The sequence below is a fragment of the Thamnophis sirtalis genome, unplaced genomic scaffold, assembly GCF_051295495.1.
Source record: "Thamnophis sirtalis isolate CommonGarterSnake01/CBP01778 unplaced genomic scaffold, rThaSir2_p1.2 scaffold_5, whole genome shotgun sequence".
NCBI lineage: Eukaryota > Metazoa > Chordata > Lepidosauria > Squamata > Natricidae > Thamnophis > Thamnophis sirtalis.
This window is the reverse complement of record NW_028261385.1, coordinates 132067315-132088765: the sequence shown is the minus strand read 5'-3', so window position 1 is coordinate 132088765 and position 21451 is coordinate 132067315. Positions and strand designations below refer to the sequence as shown.

At 43.7% G+C, this 21451-nt stretch overlaps 2 protein-coding genes across 7 annotated transcripts in view; one reads left to right on the top strand and one right to left on the bottom strand.

Annotated features, from left to right (window-relative positions):
* Window positions 1-10026, bottom strand: part of MATR3 (matrin 3) — a 29272-nt gene extending 19246 nt beyond the window's left edge. For both annotated transcript variants that reach the window (XM_014064314.2, XM_087716906.1), the window contains exon 1: window positions 9861-10026. The gene's annotated coding sequence lies outside the window, so the exon portion shown is untranslated. The remainder of the gene's footprint in view (window positions 1-9860) is intronic.
* Window positions 10027-13961: 3935 nt separating this feature from the next.
* Window positions 13962-21451, top strand: part of SIL1 (SIL1 nucleotide exchange factor) — a 46567-nt gene continuing 39077 nt past the window's right edge. The window contains exons 1-4 of one of the 5 annotated variants that reach the window (XM_087716903.1): window positions 13979-14054; window positions 16934-17053; window positions 17951-18061; window positions 18741-18888. In XM_087716903.1, the coding sequence (XP_087573029.1) occupies window positions 17957-18061; window positions 18741-18888 (253 nt within the window). In that variant the 5' untranslated portion in view covers window positions 13979-14054; window positions 16934-17053; window positions 17951-17956. The other 4 variants (XM_087716902.1, XM_087716904.1, XM_087716901.1 and 1 more) reach the window with 4 other exon arrangements.

Here is a 21451-nt window from a genome sequence, read left to right as displayed (position 1 = left end):
GATCATTTAAAATGAAATATGATGGCATTTATATATTAGGTATTATATAAAAGAAGCAATTACAATTGTACAATAAATTTTTCTTTGAAAAGAACTGATATTCTCTTGAATAGCGATTCTTAGAAGAAAATGAGCAAAAATGAGCCTTGTGTTCCAAGGAAGACAAATAATTTTTATGGAGCTGCATATCCACTACCTCATATGTTTCCAAACCACTGTACAACCCTACAATGTATGCAAATCTCTTTAGCAGCTATTACCTCTGGAATGGAATGCATGCACAAAGCAGTCACTGAAACAGCAATGCCTTCAACTGGATTTCTGCAACATGTAGCAAAACTAGATGAACCGAATAATGAATGTCTAATGATATATTCCATAATCTGCCAAGAAGCAGGCTGCAGAATATTTACACTTTATATTCTAAGATACAAGCTTCATGAAATAACATTGATAATCCAAATACAAGCACGAAAGGGTGTTTTTTCTTCAAAAATCTTTCTCAAGAGTAGTTGGCAGTAAAAGCTTTAGATTGGATGAACCATTCAATAGCAACAAATTGTATACTGGCCTTCCTATGCCAGCCTCCGTGTCATGTCATGTCAAAGACCAGAGCCCTTTCTTGTCAGCAACTTCAAATGGAGAACTGAGAATCCAACTTCTCCAAACTAAATGAAACAACTTTCAGATGTAAACTACAAGATAATGCCTCAGCTACAAAGCACATCACAGATGGCAGAAGAGGAAACAAATCCAAAAAGATATACAAATTTAAAAGGGCAAAAAAATTGAAATTAGAAGAGAAAGCTAGTATTTGCACAAATGAGAATAGAAAGGGGCATAAACTTACAAAAGCAAACAAAAAGATACCCCCTATTTAACACCCCATTGATGATCATATGGGGAAGACACAATGATCAGCGATAATATTTTCAAAAATATTCAATAAACCATTACAAATGTGTTAAAAAGGAATGAGGAAATTAAGGGAAAATCAGTTGCATTGTTGTGTTTGCAGTGAATATGCAAATAGTCATGCTGAACTGAACTTTTAAATAAGAGAAATTAAATTAAACTAAAATGTAACTGATGACTTAAAACTAACCACTGAATCCAAACAACATCTACCTAGTTCTTTGAAAAACATATAACTTATTCCCCAACTTGGTACCTGTACTCAACAACTAGAGAATGGCAGTTAGTCTTACCTGAACTGCTATTTTCGGGGCTCGGACAGGAGGCTCCAGTAGATGGTATTGACACGCCCATTTGGCCACGAGACTGGAATGAAGCTGAAGACACGCCTCTGTGCTCCACCCTTCCTTCTCCACTTCATCAAAGTGAGCTCCCCTCAGACCTGAAAACAAGGCACAAAGGAGAATTCCCACCACCCCAGCTATCATACTACCTAGGACGGGAACTGGAGCCTCCTGTCCGAGCCCCGAAAATAGCAGTTCAGGTAAGACCAACTGCCATTTTCTGGAGCGAGGGACAGGAGGCTCCAGTGAATGGGACCTACCAAAGCTAAGTCCCATGGGTGGGGAACTCATGCTCTGCAATAACCTGCTGTAGCACCCTGCGCCCAAACGCTGCATCAGCCGATGCGAACAAGTCCAACCTGTAATGTCGGATAAACGGTGATGGGGATGCCCATGTAGCCACTCTGCAAATGTCCTCTATGGAGGCCTGGGAGTTAGGTGTTTCAGGCTAACCATTCTCAACGGCTCAAAGGGCTTCTCCATGAGAGCCCGTAGCACGGTGGGAAGATTCCATGTGGGGAATCTATGCACCACTGGAGGGTGCAGGTTGGAGGCCCCCCCGAAGGAACCTCTTCACAACAGGAAGTGACAAGGGCAACTAGTTGCCTGCGCACAGTCCCCCGGGTGAGACCCTTGTCTAGGCAGTCCTGGATGAATTCCAGGACCTGCAGTACCGAGGCCCTGGTGTGCCCAATCCGTTTTGTCTTGCACCAGGAAACGAACGCTACCCATGTAGAATCATAGATCCTCGAGGTCGCATTTCTGCGAGAGGCCTCTATGGTTCTAATCACCCACAGAGAAAATTGAGGTCCCTTTAGGCGCTCCCGCTCAATCTCCACACAGCTAGTTGCAGCCAGTGTTGTTCCGGGTGCATCAGCTTCCCTTGGTGCAGCTCTATTCCCCCCCCCCCCCGGTATCCGCCATGGAAGCTGGACTGACAGGATCCCGAGATCCATGAACCAGGGTCTCCTCAGCCAGTGAGGAGCCACCAGGATCAGCTCTGCCTGCTCCCTGACTAAATTCTGAACTACTCCGGGAAGGAGAGGGAGGCGAGGAAAAGCATACAGAAGTCCCCTTGGCAATCTTGCGTGAAGGGCGTCGACTCCCTAAATTCCCCGAGCTGGGAACCGAGAGAAGAATCGCGGAAGCTGGGTGTTGGCTGGAGTGGCGAAGAGGTCTACTACTGGCCGTCCGAACCTCCGGCAGACGCTCTGGAACAGCTCCTGGGACAGGCTCCACTCTCCATTGTCCACCGTCTCTCGACTGAGCCAGTCGGCCTGATGGTTGTCGATCCCCGTGATGTGCTCCGCCCGGATTGACTGCAGATGTCTCTCTGCTCAGCTGCCTAGCGACATCGCTTTGGTGTGCAGTGCCCAGAAACGCATGCTGCCCTGCCGATTGATGTGGGCCTTGGCCGCCACATTGTCTGCGAGTACCAGGATGTGATGACCCTCAACAGCGGTCCAGAAATATCAAAGCACCAGATGGATTGCCCAGAACTCCAGCCAGTTGATGTTGTGTTGGAGCTCCTGCCAGGACCACCAGCCCTGCGCCAACCGGGACCCCAGGGTCACCCCCCCGCCAAACAGGCTGGCATCAATGGTAAGAATGAGGCGCTCCTAGTCCCTGAACTCGCACCCCATGAACAAGGCTGGGGACAGCCACTACTTGAGGGAAATCCATACCTAAGGGGTGGCCTCGGCCTTGGTCTCACCACTGCTGGTGTTGGCTCTCTGGAACAGTAAGAGTCGCCACTGCAGAATCCTGGCATGCAACCGTGCCCACGGTACTACCTCGATGCAAGATATGAGCTTCCCCAACAAGCTGGATAGAAAAGCTATTGGTCTCTACGGACCTGCTTAATCATCTTAACCAAACTGGCCCTGCGGTCCGGGGAGAGAAAACCCTTTTCTGCACTGGAGTCTATGACTGCCCCTAAATGGAGAATTCTAGTTGATGGGATGAGGGAACTCTTTTCGAAGTTGATGGAGAACCCCAGCCCCTGAAGGGTGTCCACGACCTGCCAGAGGTCCGCCCTCATCTGACCCGGGGATGCCCCCTGGACGAGGACGTCATCCAGGTAGCAATGTAGCCTAATGGGAAAGCCCCTTAGGTAGGCTGCCACCACCGCCAGTATCGTAGCGAATGACCTAGGTGCAGAGGATAACCCAAAGGCAAGGGCCCTGTATTGGAAGTGGCAGCCCAGGTAGGAGAACTGCAGGTACTGTCTGTGGCATAGGAGGATGGGAATATGGAGATAAGCCATATTGCACCCGGAACAAGCCATGGTGAGATCTATGTAATCCCCCTCCCATATGCCTGCTAGAATGGATTTAAGCAAGGCCACCTTGAACCTGCGGTACACAAGATGTTGGTTCACGAGCTTCAAGTCGAGAATAGCTCTCCAACCCCCCCCCCCCCGAAGCTTTCGGTACGAGGAACAGATTTGAGTAGAACCCCCGGCCCACCTGGTCCAAGGGGACCGGTTTTATCGCGGCAATGTCAAGCAGATGCTTAATGGCCTGACGCATCCGCCTTGGTTTGTCTAGATTTTGTGCCAGGGGAAGTGTGCGAAAGTGTTTGGGGAGGGGATGGAGAGGAACTCTAGCTGAAGCACATATGAGACAGGCATCAGAGAAAATTCTCGCCCAGGCCTCGGAGAAGAGAGCCAGGCGACCGACAATAGGTGGGATTGGGTTCAACCTATTTGCCCCGGTGATAGGGGTGTCCACCTCCCCCTCGAAAGGGCCCCTTACTCTGAGGCTGGAAACGGGATCTGTCCCCACTGAAGTTGCGGTCAGATGACCTCTCTGACCTGGGAAAAGAAGCTCTGCTGAGCTTCCTGTTCCAGGGGCTGATACGAGTGCTTGCAGTTGACCTTTGTTCCGCTTTCTTCACCGAAGTGGGTAAGACTTTTTTCTTGTTTTTGTCCTCCACGAGGAGCGGTTCCAGGGCTGCCCCAAGAGGAAGCCCCCCGTGTAGTCGGCCGATGCCAGCTGCCATTTGGACTTGCTGTCCGCCTGCCACCCCCTGAGCCAGAGGAGGCGACGGAAGGTCACAGATGACACCATAGCCCTGGAAGCAAACTTCATCGTGTTTAGTGTGGCATCAGCTGAAAACTGCGCTACTGCCACCAACTTGTTCAAATCCTGATGCAGTCGCACATCCTCTGGAGGAATGCGTTCCTGGATCTTCTCCATCCACAGGATCACTATGCAATTGAAGAATGAAGCCGATGCTGCTGCCTTGATGGCCCAGGCGGCTTACTGGAATGTTTTCCTCAGGGTTATCTCTGCCTTCCTGTCATCTGCCTTAAGGTTGTCTGCGATGTCCTTGGCCACCAGGGATGCAGGCAACACCAGGGCCACCACAGGTGGGTCCACGGCTGGCAACTGTAATGCTTGGGAAAAATCTGGCTCAATGTTATAAAAACATCTCTCGTTACTGCCAGGTTTTAGGAAGGCAGTGGGCTTTTCCCATTGCTTCTTGATAAAGGAAGAGATGAGGGGTAGGAATCTCCTTCACCACTTGGGTTCAGAAAAGACTGGGCCCCGGGGCTTTTTTGGTGCAGGCCCATCAGAGGAGCCTTCCTTGGCCTCCTCCCTAGCTCCATCTATCCCCCGCTCCTCTTCTACCTGTGCAGTAGCATGCGCTTTTCGTAGAAGAGACCGGAATAAATTTGGGGGGAATAGTCCAGTAAATGCCAGAGTTTCTGGCTTATCATCCTCTGACAGGTCAGGATCTCTCTGGAGTCTGTCCCGTTACTGAACCTTCACTAATGAGGGAAGGAGAGGTAGGGCGGCTCATGGGATTGGATGGAGGCTGAGCCTGGAATGAGTTGGCCCTAGGATTCCCACCTTGATCTGGTGGCTAAGGACAGAGCATTCTGCTGCTACAATCTATGTGCAATTCCAGAGGCAATTGCTCTTTCGATGAGATTCTGCAGCTCCCTCGGTAGATCATCTACATCCAGAGAATCCCAACTGGAATTCTCTGGTTCCTGAGCTACCCCAGCTTGGGGAGCTAAACTGGACTTGGGCAGGGCCTGATCCTCCCTAGGATGCACGTGGGCACAGGAATCTTCCAAGTCCAAATCCTGATCCTCCAGGGAAAGGAGAGGAGACCTTTCCCCCCAAAATCTCCGTGGGGAATCTGGAGGGAGTCCAGGCTGGAACTCACCCCTCAATGGGGATCTGGAACCGGGGGGGGGGGGGGTGAGGGGAGACACTAAGCCTACCTTGCAAGGCCCTCAGTTTTTCAGCCCTGGAAAAGGTCTTCGAGAGAGCCTTGTGCCTCCTCAGTTCGTCCCTCTGGATGGCACAAGAGGGGTGGTGGTTTGCAGCCTTAAGGGCCCTGGCTGAAGTAGTGGGTCGCTACCTGGTTGAAGGTCCCTCCCCAGGGGAGCATGGGGGAGAAGGAGACCCCCCGCCTCCTCCACCATCTTGGCCACGTGGGGGAATAAGGGATATAAAGAAAAAACTAACCCTCCTTGTGCAGCCTCCTGGCTCTCTCTCTCTTCCGCTGCAACAGTTAATGAGAAAACAAACTGAAAGAATGCTGCTTTCTCCCCTTCTGGGCAGCACCTGCCTCAGCACCAAGAATGGTTTGTTTGGGGGCTGCTGCTGAGGCTTGCCTTGGCCCGGGTCACTTCGCGCACTCTCAGTTCAAAAAAGGAAAAAGGTTTGTGCTCTTCCCAGCGCTCCGTGCTCTCTGCGGCTCAAATCCAGTCGCCGAAGCAGTTTCCAGTAGATTGGTGTGATGAGGGGGGGGGGGGGGCTCTGGGCTGGGAATCCCTAGCCTCTAGCCTCCCGATCGCATAAAAACCCCTAGGGATTGGCGCCACGTGCTTGGCAAAGCCTGAAATGGCTGCCGTGACCTCAGCGCTCTCTCCGATCCCAAGGATACAAAGTAACACTCCTTGGTGGTTAGAAAGGAAAACCACATAGAGCTACTTACAGTCTAGAGCAGAGAGCTAGCTATGGTGGCTACAGCGGCAAGGAGGTTCCAGTAGAGATAGAAATTGCAGGAGAAGTTAAAAATATGACTCGTTATTTAGCCGGACTAAGATGAAGTGGAGAAGGAAGGGTGGAGCACAGAGGCGTGTCTTCAGCTTCATCCCAGTCTCGTGGCCAAATGGGTGTGTCAATACCATCCACTGGAGCTTCCTGTCCCTCACTCCGGAAAATGTGCATTTTTTCAAATTTTAATAATGGATCCAGGGAAAGTATGAGAAGGTACAAGTAGTTACAGATCAGTTAAAATTACATAGCACAGATGTTAGTGATGAAATATTAAAGAATATACTGCAGAAAGAGCTTTCAATATTTCTCTTAATAGGTCATTTTTCAAGCTTTAAATTTTTGTAAGGAATGTAAATGCAGCTTAATCATTGACTTATGATGGAAATTCTGGCATAATTATACCATAAGTTGTTGCAATTGTAAGCTGAGTCAGTCAACTTTACAGTAGTAAACATTTTTATAGCAGTCATTAACCAAATAACCATGATTAAGTGAAAGCAAAGTCATTAAGCAAGTCCAGCTTCCCCAAAGGAGTTTTTGCTGGAAATTGATAAAAGGTTGGAAAATTGCAATCATGACACAGTGATAAACTAGTCATAAATATGAATGTTGCCAAGCCCTCCAGTTGTAATCACATGGCCAAGAGTGATGGTTGTAAGCATGAATGCAGGTTGTAAGTCATTACAAGGCCATAACTTTGAACTGTGATTAAAATAAAAGGTCATAAGTTGAAGACTGTATTTGATCATGATTCAAGAAACCTATGCCATTACTTCTTTAAAACTCTTTCAAAGTAGCTTATAAAAATTCATGGTGAAATATTTTATCACATCCTTCCACTATCTGATAACTGGTTAAAGATAAGGAAATATAGTAGAATTAAAGAGATACTTTTCACAAAGGGAAGAAACTGAGTCTCCTTAATATGTCTTACTTCTATGATGGAATTGGTTATAAGTGAGTCAGATTTCCCGATTATTCAAGAAAAAAGAAAGAAGGGATTGAGAAAAGCAGCAAAATAAGCTGTGTAAAGTTGAATAGGCTTTAAAATGGGAACTGCAATTTAATATAAATGTAAAGGATTCCACATTGGAAGAAGAAGAAATCAGAACCCCAAGTATACTTTATTAGGATCTAAATAAATAATGACTAATCAAGAAAAATATGAGAGTTGCAGTAGATGTAGCATGCTCACAAAACATCAATTGTTATGTAGCTAATGTAAAATAAGTGAATTTCATCCTCCAGAACTTTAGAAAGTAGAGTGACATCAGTCATAATATAAAAATTGTCTTATATAAATCTAACAATTGTCATGAAAATCTTGGAGTATTGGTTAATTCCCATAATCAGGCTAAGCCATAACCTAGATATGTATATTAAAAACCATACTTTACAACTTAGCACAAAGCATAGACCCAGCCACTGTAGAACTCTATTCCCTGCATCTCAGAAAAATTATTATAAGCAGCAAAAAAGCTGATTGAAAGAGAGCAATTCCATTACAAGAAGCAATTATAGAAATTTGGACCATTAAGTATGTACTTCCTTTCTGGTTTTGTTAGAATTGAGTCATCCCTGAAACTAAGTGCAAAAAAACCCTCAACAATGGAAGGCTATAAGTGACTACTGTAATATAGTACAATACCTTGCAAATCACAAGTGCTAAAGAAAGACAGCTGAATAAATAGGCCATTGATTTCCTGCATCTGAGCTTCTAAATTGCATCTAAGTATGAAAAATGTTAAAACTAGACTGATTTGATCTATTATTTTGAGCAGATTTTCTAATATTTAATCTTAAAAAGCAGCTTTTTTTAGACAGAAGTATTAATTGCTTTAAGAACTTCTAAGATCCAAGTGCAATATCTCAGGGTTCAGACTTGAGAAACTATTAAGAATATCTTTTCCTTTGTCTAAACTTGTTTCTTATAAGAACTATGTTTCATAAGAGAGTTGTCTTCAAGGAATTAGAAAAATAGCTAGGCAATCCTGCATGATGGTGAACCTGCAGCACGTGTGTCAGAGGTGGCACGCAGAGCCCTCTCTGTGTGCATGTGCATGGTGGCCAGCTGCTCTTCCAGGTTCCCTTGCAAGCACAAACATTTTTTTAAAAAAGTATACCAATTGTTTATGTCATTACACATAATTTCAGGAATGAACAAAACTGAAGAATAATTCCAAATATCCATCAACAGTGCATTATATTACCTCAAGGCTGCCAGTCTAGGGAGAAAAGTAGAGATAAGCCTACAATTGCAGCAAAATAAGGAATTTGCAAACAAGGTAAAGACATTCATTATTCAATTCTACGTTCATTAAACTATTCATAAATTTAATTCAGAAATGTTATAGATTAATGTAACTATACTGAGACTTTTCCCCATTAAATTGGGGCAACAGAAAGTTTTGTAGATACATTCCCAATTCAAATGTTCCATCTCTTATGCTGTGACATGTGTTGAACAAAAAAAAATTGCAATCATATAAATTAACCATTTCTGACAAACATTCTAATTCTATTCTTTAAACATTTCACTTTTGCAGAATTTTATAGAAAGAATCATGGAAAAAAATGGTTGTTACTAGTCTCAATACACCTCCAATATAAAATCCTGATTAAATGTAGGCTGCAATAGTATTTTTTGCGTTTGATGAAGGGCCTTCTATCAATATGAGGCTTGTAGAATTAGTACCATAATTCTGGAATCTTGAAAGAATAGAGACTCACCCACCCTACAACCAAGGTTTAAGATTCAAGTTGTGTTTAAAAACTTCAAACTTGCAGTTGTGTTTCATATACATAAACCATCACCCACAAAAGATACCGATCCAGAGCAACTTTCCACCTTAGCACGGGCGGAAGAAAGTTAGTTTTCTATGCAATTTCTTATAAAAATATTTCCATTTGCATTCTAATTGAAATCGATCGAATCCAATCCTCTCAGTAGCAGAGGATAAATATTCGATGTATGGTCTTAAAATGGCGATCAGTAAACTTGGGTTCAAATTTTGCAGTTAGGATTGAAAAATAACATGCGTTACCCGCAGCGCCTATAGCCCAAAAGAGTAAAACACTATTAAAATACTCAATGCATTTGGTAATCAGCATCCCTGAATGCAAACGAACTTTACTTCTGAGCAAACACACATAGACCTTATTTGATCGTCGCCAGAACGAAAAAAATTAAGGAACACTATCTTCACCCAGGTACATAAGATAAAGACACAAACCAGTTAACTACTCCAAAAGAGAAGGCGGCCTACGTAACAAAGAACAAAAAGGTCGTATAAACCTCGACTCAAAAACGCTTCTTTGGCTTCCAAGACCCGCGCATGCGCACGACCACACCTCAGGCTTCGGCGCCGGGCCTATTTTTCTCACTGAGAGCGCGCACGAACACTTTCCGGCGGGAAGGGGTTTTGCCTTTCTCTTCCCTCCACGCATGCGCACGAGCACGGTAGAGCAGCACGCGCCCCTCCTCCCTTCCAAGTTACCAACGGTTCAGGCCAAACGGCGAAGCAAAGGAAGCCTTCGCGGCCTAACAAGAATCGACACCACCCTGCTGCACCACTCCTACCTCAGCAAGAAAAGGAGTCGTTCGCTTATTTTGCCATCGTTACCGCAAATAAAACCTGGGGGAGAAAAGGACCAAGAGGATGAAAAAAAAAATCCCAAAACGAAGCTGCGTAGGTCTCAGTCCCACACCGCTCGCATTGGACCGCTAATCTATCCAACGCATGCGCCGTCTGGCCGCAGGACCTCGAATTTTGTGCGAATGGGATTCTCGCGAGAGAACGCGCTCGTTCTGTTGCCCAGCCTCTATCGCGAGAAGCTGAGCTTTGATTCCCTTACCACCCTTCAAGTCTTGTGTCCCCCCCTCCCCCCTCCCCCAAAAAATCTGGAGAGGAAGTTTACTGGCACTAAAACCATTTCCCTCTTTAAATTAGCATCGGAATCGGGTATATGAATGCAATAAGCCTCCGTTTACAAAATTAAGCTAAACTTAAATATGACAAACTCAGTGCCCTGTGAAGATCCAATAATACATACTTCACTTATGTTCTAAGAATCCAGACAATTGCCTTAATTTAATAAGCTATGTTGAACTCAACATGGTTTATTAATTTATTAATTAATAATTATTACATTAATTACCTTAATTTAATAAACCATGTTGAGTTCAACATGGTTCAGTCCACACAGTATAGAAGTCAGTGGCAGTAGCCATGATGAATCCTAAATGTATTCTGTGGCTTCACACTTTCACACCAATTAAAAAAACAATTTGTACATATGATGTCTTAACATGAGATTTCAACCCAACTATTGCAGGTTACGAACTAGTCGTCCCCCCCACTCTATTATGTTGTGTCTGATTTTTGGAGACTGCCTCATCAAGTTTCCTTCCCAAAATTTTAAAGAAGTGATTTGTCTTTGCCTCCTTCCTTGGGCTTAGAGAAAGTGACTAAACCACAGTCATCAGGCTTGTATCAAAGGCAAGACTAGAACTCACAGCCTCCTTGTTTCTAGCCTGATGCCTTAACTACATTAAAGTGGCTCTTTATAAATTCATTTTTAGTGCTGGAAAAACAGCAATCAAGGACTAACACAGGGAAGAGGTGGTTGATTTATTTTTCATAGCACCTGAGGACAGGACAAGACACTGGGTGGACGCTTGTTAGATGGAAATTCAATCGAACTGAGGAGGAATTTCTTGACAGAATGATTAATGATTAGTCTTCCCCGCCCCAGAATAAAATATTCTACCGACTATTAAAAGAGGCAGAATATTTCCTCTAAAGGAGAAGAGGAGAAAAATCTTAACAAAGGCAGAAAGCAGCCTCAATCTTTCTGCTATAGGAAAACAGACTCAAGCAGAAGCCTGAAGAGGCTTGGCTTTGTAAATGGATTCAGGCCACTCTATTCATAAACAAAACTCCAAATAAGCAGCAAAATAGGCAATGAGTCGAAACTGACAATATGAGCTCAGACAAACAAAACACATAGGGTATGCATTTCCCCTTTGCCTGTAGAGCCAGTCATGATCTCTACATGACCCCATAGGAATCTGGCAACAGCCAGTAAAATATTAAAGGACATATTCTTGCACAGGAACAGGCATCTCAATCACAAAGCCCACCCCCCAATTGTATAAAAACCCATCCACTCTCAACCCCATTTTGTCACCCACCCCATTAACATGCTGCTTTCACTGTTGTTTCTGACTACCAAATAAATGGATACTTCCTTTCCAATTGTGCCTACCTTCCATTCATTTTTCCTGTGTCTTTCTCCTAGCTTGGAATAAGAACCCGACCAGATTTTACTTCTGACACAGTAAAACATTTTCAAAAAAAGATTGGACAGTCATTTATCTGGAATGCTATAAGGATTCCTGCCTTGGGCAGGGAGTTGGACTAGAAAGCCTCTAAGATCCCTTCTAGCCCTACGATTCTATGAAATATATTAAAATAGAGTTAAGTGAATTTATCTGGACAAACTATTCCCTTTCGCACAGAATACCCAGATACAAGCTAGCTAGATACTTTTTACAATAGAATATTGGAGAACCTAGTCCTAGCCCATACATTTATAGGTTTAGTGTGCGAGGTAAGATCAATTAATTGGTTACTTGAATAAACCATGGTTAGCCACAGAAAACTACGACTACCTAAATTAGGTTCAGATTGTTACATCATGCTATGCAGCTATGCTTCCATTTTATTTATTTCTGAGTTTTCTTGTTCAGCTATTTTATTGTAATTTAAATAGCCTGGCATATAACTGTGGCTTGGTTCTTATAAAAAAAGAAGAAATTGTGCCAAATTACAGGCAAGTTCTGTAGAAGCATTTGCTAACATGTCGTTGCAGAGAATCAGCAGTATTTCCACATCTCAATATCTTGCTTATTTTGACATTATAGTCTCCTGATTAATAAAATTAGGTTCATATAGCCAGGTATCACCTACGTGTACAGAGAAGCAGAATTTGGGGCTTGATTTGGAATTTTCTTAACAAGACCTGACTGCTGTCATAAAAGGGGTCAGAGTTCACCACCACTGACTAGGCTCCAAAGGTCAGCCTTTGTATGTGGCCAGTCACAACAATCTCAGGGAAACAGGTGAAGAATCTTCCTACCATTCTCTACTTGTTCCCTGCTACTTCATATTGTTTTGCCTTTGTTCTCTCAAGACAAATAGGGGAAGGGAAGTGCTTGCAAACGAACCTTTGGTGCCCTCATCATTTATACTTTCTATAAAAACCAAGGAGGCATATCTGTAGCTCAGATAAAATTTTGAAATAAAGATGTTGGAAGTGTTCTTCCATTTTTATCTTAATACTTAAAAAAAAAGATAGGGAAGAGAGCCACTTGTCTACATGATTCGTTTCGACAGGTTGCCTGTATTAATACTAATGTAAGGCAAGTTTTAAATATACGGAGAGCTGGCACAGTTCACGCCTTTAAAGCAACCCTCCCTCTTCAATGTAGGTTAATAATATTACCTTGGCAGCTTAATAATAAAAGGCAGGATAACAAATTCATAATAATAACTAGGAACATATCCCTGTACAAACTATTGATATAAGACCATAACTTAATTTAGAGCCTTTGTTTCTGCAGGATGAGTTATTGGCTAGAATTTTTTTTTAAATTCTTTATTTAAACTGAACATTCGTGATCTATCTGACTCAGTATTATATAGCTGGAGATGCCTCCTGTGTTCAAATGTAGTTTTTTTTTATAGTTAGGGTTGTTGGAAGAAATGTCCTTCTGGGTTCGGCTCCAAGTGGGGAAAAAGACACTGGAGACATGGAGGCTGCTTGGAAAGATGGTTTTAATGGTGGACAGGACCACGTGGCTTGAGTCCTGAACAGAAAAGGTGATCACATGGTTCAGTGTTGGGGAGAAGAAGAGAAGGAAGGACTGAGATGCCAAGTCCCTAGTTTTATGCCCTCTCTGGCCTTTGATCTTGAGCTTGTATTCTGATTGGTTGTCAGACTCCCATGGGCCCATGCAGGGGCAACCCTCTTGGCTGCTTTTTGAATCCAGGTTTGGTTGAGTTCTCAGATGCCATGTGGTGAGTTGGGTAAAGGGCCAATATTATCATGCCTTAATCCCATCCCCCTGGAGCTGAAGGGGAGAACTCTTTATTATGTAAAGTGGACTAGCTTGTCCTTTAATGGCTCATTGACAAAGGGGGATGTGCAGGAAGCTGCAGGCAGCTATTCTGTCTTTTAAAACACGTTTCTTCCTTTTCACATCCAGAGAAATAGACTGCCTTTTCAATATTTCCTAGGATATTTCATTTTTTTTCTGGGAGAGGGCTGGATGATAACTTCCTACAGGGTAATGAAAGCTGACAAAGCCATTATTAGATGAGAAAGAAACTTGCTAAACATATGTACATGCAAATATACTGTGACTGAAAGCTAAGAGAGGTTAAATAGAAAGCAATGAACGCTTTTTCCTGACCTTTGGAGTCAGTCCGAGATAGAATCTGGATAGGGCCGAGTGGCATTTAACGGCCCCGGAAGCGTAGTATCTTGCGAGCTGATGAGCGCCTCTAAATTTGTTATCTCTATGTCCCCTCTTAAAGGGCAGCCACGTTGGGAGGGGCGGCTTCCTTTGAATGGGCGGGGCTCTTGTCTGAGAACTCTGAGCGTGGAGTGGGGGAGGGGGAGGGGTTGACGCGGGGTTTCCTGATTGGTCAAGAGCGCGTTCGGGGCGGCTCGAGGGTCCGGCTCCTGCTGGAAGAGGGTTCGCAAAGAGGTAGGGGCTGGTGGGTGAAAAGAAGGTTGCGTGGGCACGGTGCGTATTCCCAGGGCTCCTTCCGAGGCAGCCGGGCATCCCTTTCCAAGTACCGAGCGGCGGTGCCAGCAGTTCAGCTGCCGGGGATCTCTTCTCTCTCGTCGTCGTCCTACCTGCTGCCCATATGTTTTGGACTCCAATTCCCATCGCGCTTGACTCGCGATTGCTGTCTGTGTGGCTGATGGGGATTGTGTTGGGAACCTTTGGGTGCAACGGGTATCGTATTCGCTCTACGCCATACAAGTGAAGGGGAATAGTCGCCGGTCTCTTCTGCTTTAGCTGGCTCTTGAGGGTTGGATGCTGGGATGCTGCTGCGTAAATAAATGTAACTTTAACAGTAACAGAGTTGGAAGGGACCTGGGGGGTCAATTTAGTCCAACCCCCTACTCACGCAGGAGACCTGTACTAGGAGATTCGAACTTCCGCCCTTTCTGATCGACAGGCTAAGCGTCTTAGCCCCTGAGCCACCTAGCCAGGTTAGGGGTGGGGGAAAGTTTGGGGACCGGGAATATAAAGCCACGGTAGAACCGGTTTATTTTGTTCTTAAACACGATCCTGAAGATTATGGACGGATTGGCCGTTTCTGACCTAGTTTTATAAAGCCGGTAAAAAGTGCGTGGTAGGAACTGCCGCGGTTCCGTGTGGCTTCCTCCCATCTTCTCTCCCATTGCTGCCCAAATAGATCAGCCTCTCGATAAGCACTGAATCGGGGCCAGGTCTGTACGGTGTTTGATCTTGAATTGGATTAATCAACCGTTAAATATAATAGGTACCCTTCAAGATGATCTAATATTTCTATTAATACCAACCTGTGAGGCTGCTCTTGAGAAATTTCGTTTATTTATTTATTGAACTAATACGCCTTCCATCTCAACAAGGTGACTCTGAGAGGCTTACAGTTAATTAAAAAAAAACCCAATATAAAACATTAAAGCCAGAAACAATTTATTAGTAACGAAATAAGTTATAAATAAATGATATTGCTTTGAAAATTGGGTTTTGGGTTGGGTTTTGGAGGATTTTTTTGTATGCCTTCAAGTGTCACACCTGGAAGCACCCTGACAACATGTCTGTTGATACCTGACGGTAGTTTTATTAATAAGGTTTTTTGGAAGTGGCTTGGTATTGCCTCCTTCCTAGGGTTCAGAGAGAGTGACTGGCTCGCTTTGTGTCTAAGAGGGAGCTAAAGCTCACAGTCTCCCAAGGGTTCTCATTTGCATGATACACCTCTTGTTACCTTAAGCAGAATTTACGTCATTTACTCATTTTTCTGGCTTTATATGATAATTGTAAACTAACTGAGACTTATAGCTGAATATTTGATCCATATTTTCTCTCATTCTAATATGCCTCCTAAGTATTCTTGCCATTATACAGTTAGGTGGTAGTGTGATGAAATGCAATCTACCTTAGGACACTTTTCAGTTATTTAGCAGTGTATAATTATAGGCCTAAAACATTAAATGAACAGCATATCCTTCCTGATCCTTAGCTAGGTGTTCTGACCCTCTCCTCCGTCCAGTAACGAAAGCCGAGACAAGCGTAAAATGGAATGTCCTTTAATAACAAGACCAGACTCTTGGTGGCTGAAAGCCAAATAAACAAACAGATAAGGACCTTGGCAGCAAGTCTGACAAACCTTGGCAGCAATTCAGACTAACTCTGGCAGCAATCCAGCCTGCCAAGTTAGTTTCTCTTTAGTCCAAGCGTTGACTTCTGCAAGAAGGGCGTGGCACAAGCAGTCTCTTTTATAGTCTGGAGAGGAGCTTAATGACCATCAGCTGAGCGTAATTACCTCCTATAATTACGTAGTTGTTCTTGACGCCGAGTAGCCCTTCGACGGTGTGCATCCTGGAACAACTCACTGTTGGTTTCTGGATCACTCTCTCTTGTCTCCTCCCCACTGATCCAAGGCTCAGGCACCACCTGGTGGCCAACCAGTCTCTCTGCGCCCTGCTCGGAGTCGGAACCCTGTCCAGGGTCCTCCACATCCTCCGAGGCCGACTCATAGGGCTCCTCGCTGTCGGAGTCTGGTGGCAGCTCCAACGGCTCCTGCCGGGCCACAACAGCTAGGTATATGCCATCATACTTTGGGAACATTATCCAATCGAGCAGATTAAGATAACAAAACAAAACCAACAAAAAAACCCGAAGATGTGATAATACAAAACTACCTCCACTGCAAAACCAGCTCAGTCAAATACCAGAATACAGAATGCAAAGGAACAGTCCCCAGAGTTTACAAGGCAGAACAAATGACCATAAATTGCCTCAAAATCACAGTGATAGTGTTGCAGGCTGATACTCAATGCAGCATGAAGCCAGGAGAAGGGACCCTGTTGTGTGAATGTTTCTAGTTCCCACTGTTCCTTTGGGCCCAGAAGTGCTCAGCAGTCATTTTTGTTCAGGAGCTTCCTGTGATGAATGGTGTACTTCAAAGCCTTTAAAGGGCCTTTTTGTGATGACAGAGATGGAGTAAAATTGTTCCCGTTCCTTGCCACAAATGGGATGCCAAGGGTGCTTCCCCACTGATTTAATTCTTAGGAGCAAAGTAGGGCTGGTTTTCTAGAAGGTAGCACGTAACAGTTGGAACTCCTCTCAAGGAAGGGCATAACTGAGACTGTTGCCATTATTTCCAGTTTTCACTGAAGGAATTGCCTTAGCAGGAGGTAAAGAAAAAAGGTGGGGGAAGAATAAAAGAAAAAGGGGATGTGAAGAAAAAGATTAGGAGAATAAAGGAGGTGGACACAAAGAAAGATGGAGGAGAATGGGGCTAAATACAATACTTTTCCTTGAGTTTGTGAGTAACAGAGCTTTCTTTATTGCATTTATCCTTGCAGGGTTCCTGGTAACTACCCAGCTGCTGTCTCCATATATGCAGAAAATAATACTAATAGCAGATAGTGGGAGAGCATGCTTATTTAAGTGACAAAACTAGGGTGGAAGAACCACCTTTACAGGTGTGTAGAACATGTGCCACCTGCCTCTTTGTCTCTTATTTATGTTTCTGAGCAGTTGATGCCTTTATAGTTAGCGGGAAGGACACAATATGTTTTTACTTGGATAATCATGGATTTCCCATCCAGACTCTATGGCTGTGATGGCAAACCTATGTCACACGGAGCCATATCTGAGGGCACGCGAGGCATTGCCCTATGTTAGCTCCAGTGCACATGTGTGTTTTGGCCAGCTGATTTTCAGCCTTCTGGAGCCCTGGGAGGGTGAAAAATGGGCACAACGGGCCTACTGGAAGTCCAGAGGCTTCAGTGAGGCCTGCATGCATGCGTGGAGGGAGGGGAATGGTGTGTGTGTGCACATATGCATATGCATTATGGATATGAGCACGCAGGTGTGCGCTATTGCACATGCGTGTGCCCTTTTGGCACCCAAGCAGAAAAACGTCTGCCATCATTGCTCTATTGTATCTTTCAAAAAGAAAATAAAATTAAGGAAAGAAGCAGTTTTAGGAGAAATTGTGCACATTTATCATTATTTTAAAAAGCATACAAGGACTACTTAACTGAATCACTGTTTTCTCTCCTATTAATTATATGGTATGTAATTAAAGTATACAATCTGCACATAGAATAAGAATAAGTTTATCTTAATGGTATTCTCCAGGATGAATTTGATCTTGACTAAATAGTGTTCTCTGAGATAAGATTAAATTCATACATTTATGAAATTTACCCTTGTATCCATCTTTGAAACAGAGCTTTGGGATATATATTTTGGAGCAGTAATGTTCACTGCTTAATGTCATGTTTGTTTTCTGTGAATATGGTAAAATTGTCCAATGTGATGAAAATAACGGATGGAAATGGGCGGGGATTTATTAATCAACTGTGTAATTTCAGGTTGCAATGCCTCACATCTGTTTTTGGTCCTCCATTGTGACAAAGCTGAATTTGGTGGTCTTGCTGCTTTTTATAACAAGTTTCTCTTCATGCTTGAATGACAGAGTTACGGTAAGTATTTTTTAATAAACAAATACTGAATACGTTTCACTAAAGAAAGTTAAGCGGTTGAGGACTCATAAAGTCCTCGAAGTTACGACCGGAAGGCCAGCAACAGACCAGGCTGCGCCCCGATTGGCTAGGGCGCAGCATAGCCTGTTGCTAGATCCTCTAAATAAGCCATCAGCCAGAATGAATATGGGTGAGTGGGATGGTAATCTTTCTCTTTTTAGCACTGTGCTTTCAATGCAGATGGTTATCCACACATTTAATTGGTTTTTTTTAACAGACCTTTTCTAATGCATGTGTAATACATAGAGTACTTTCGCTAATAAAAGATAATATACATGCTAGAAAGCTGGCAGCCCAGGTTCAAGACCCAAGTGCCGAACAATGGGGTGAGCTGTTAGTTGCCTCAACTCCTGCCTCCTTAGCAGTTCAAAAGTTTGCATGCGACCTGATAAATAGGTACCAATTTGGAAATTAACAGCATTCTGTGCCACACGATGTGTAGTCATGCTGGTCACATGACCACGGAAATATCTTCAGGCAACCCTGGTTCCCTAGGCCAAGAAACCGAGATGAGCACTACTTCCCTCCTCTCCCCGAGTTGGACATGAGTGGAGAGGGGAAACCTTTACTTTTACCTTTATATGCAGGTCTAAAAATAACCCTACCTTTCTTCATGTAGGAATTTGCTTTGACAAAAAAAGAAGAGGGTGATTTAAAAGAACAGAACAAGGAAGAATTGGAAGTGATCGAGGTGGAAGAAGAGGTTCTTGATTCTGAAGACTTGGAAGTGTTTTATCCAACAAATCAGTGGCAGACTGTCCGGCCAGGTAATGGAGACGTGGTTTATTTTTAGAGTTGTGCAAATAATTCACAAGGGAAGCTTGCAAAGGGACTAAATCGCTCCTCTTTACTCTTCCGCTCAGTGTTGTTAGGAAAGAAGGGCTGAATTAGGCCAAGATTTAGCTTAATCCAGCATTTCTTACAGTGACCAATCAAGTGCCTAGATGGAATATAGCCCTCTTCCGTCATTCATCCAAGGTGGCGCAGTGGTTAAATGCAGCACTGCAGGCTACTGCTAGATCAGCAGTTCAGCGGTTCAAATCTCACCGGCTCAGGGTTGACTCAGCCTTCCATCCTTCCGAGGTGGGTAAAATGAGGACCCAGATTGTTGGGGGCAATATGCTGACTCTCTGTAAACCGCTTAGAGAGGGCTGAAAGCCCTATGAAGCGGTATATAAGTCTACTGCTATTGCTATATTCTTGCCCTGCACCTGGTATTGGGAGGCATGCTGCCCCCAGCTTAAAGGTAATGCAATGTCTGTACTAGCCTTTGATAGAACTGTTTTCCATGGATTTAACCATTGCCCTTTTAAAGGATCCAGGTTAGTAGTCATCACCAAATTTTGTATTTAATTCTTCAGGGGAATTATGTGCTTTGCTTGAATGGCAGTGCCAGAAGAACTGTACTCTCTGGTTGCATTCATACAAATGCACTCAGTGACCCATTCACAGGACAATGTCTCAGTACTGGATGCTTAGAAGAAAATTTACATTATTTTATGTGCTTATCCGCAAATACTAGGGTTTAGTAACCTTCAAATCTCAGTTGATCGAAAGTTCTGTTAATTAATTGGCGGAAGAAAGTTCTAATCAATGAGGCTGCCTCTTAAGGAGCTACATTATTAAAGCTCTTTTTGTCAGTAGTGCATGACTTAAGGGAAAACATTAAAAAAGTAATGAATAGAAGTGAAAATGAATATCTAAGTCAGGGGTAGTCAACCTTTTTATACCTACCGTCCACTTTTGTATCTCTGTTAGTAGTAAAATTTTCTAACCGCCCACCGGTTGCACAGTAATGGTGATTTATAAAGTAGGGAAGTCAATTAAATTAAAAAAAGGAAAGTGCTTCAGTATCGGACTAAACCCCTACCGCCCACCATGAAAGCTGGAACGCCCACAAGTGGGCGGTAGGGACCAGGTTGACTACCACTGATCTAAGTTATTAATATTTCCTCCTTCCTCCAGTATCTCAAAACCCCAAAAACCCCATATATAGATAATGTGCACTTTTAAAAAATGAAGTCAGTTATACTTTAATTAGATTATGCCTTTTTGTTTATTTATATCTTAGAGGTGTAGACATGAAGCCAAATTATGAAATGCAGACAAAGGAAATATTTCATTTTATGAACAAGATATTTTATATACAAAAGCTAAAGTTAATATTGTAAATTATTCCTATCTTTCTTTATCCTGTAAAGCCCATTGCCATAAATGCTCTGTGAGTATAGAAACTCATGAGTTGCTGATCGTTGGAATGGGTCTAAGAAAGTTTTACTTCTAATTTTACGTGTTTTTTCTTGTGTCAGATTATCAGTTTATTATTATTTTTTTGAATGACCCATTTTTGATTCTAAATAATAAGCTCTGATAGTGATTACCTAAATTCACTGCAGTAGAAATTAGGACTTTAGCTAATCATATTGTTTTAAAAGAGATTTCTAATTTTGTGTTGCAAGGATTCAGACAATCAATTCAGTTCTGACGGTTGATAATAGTGTTCTGTCTGCATTTGGCATACAAGTGGTCCAGGGGCAAGTTGCTGTCGGCATTAATTTTGCTTCAGTGCGCGTGCTTCGCTCATGTGCACACCAGACACATGCTCCGCGCATGTGTACAACAAAGTTGTCCGTAAATAGGTCTGTGCAGAACATTAAAAAATGAAAAAAACACAACTTGCTGCCCCAACTGGGGAACCAGTTCAGAGGCACAGCAGGCCTGGGTCGCTGCCGGTTCCGGCAACCCAGGGCGGCAAACCACTACCATTTCAGCTGAACCGGGCTGAACCAGTAGGAACCCTGGTTCCTGGGTTCCATAATGAAATGGCCCTGGGTTCCATAATGGTAATCTCTGTAAAAGGAGTAGTTAAATATGGTAGAGTAGCATATTACACTATTTATTTGTAATATGCTACTCTATTTATGAGGGGCGCGGTGGCTCAGTGGCTAAGACGCTGAGCTTATCGATCAGAAAGGTCGGCAGTTTGGCAGTTCAAATCCCTAACACCGCCTAATGGAGTGAGCTCCCGTTACTTGTCTCAGCTTCTGCCAACTTAGCAGTTCGAAACCATGTAAAAATTGCAAGTAGAAAAATGGCAACCATGCATGGTGGGGAGGTAACAGCGTTCCGTGCACCTTCCGTGTTTAGTCATGCCGGCCACATGATCACGGAGATGTCTTCGGAAAGTGCTGGCCCTTCAGCTTTGAAATGGAGATGAGTACCTCCCCCTAGGGTCAGGACGACTAACACATATATGCAAATATTTATGCAACCAGACTTATGATTCTCCAAGTGTTGCTGAATTACAGATCCCAGAATTTGCATTGAAGA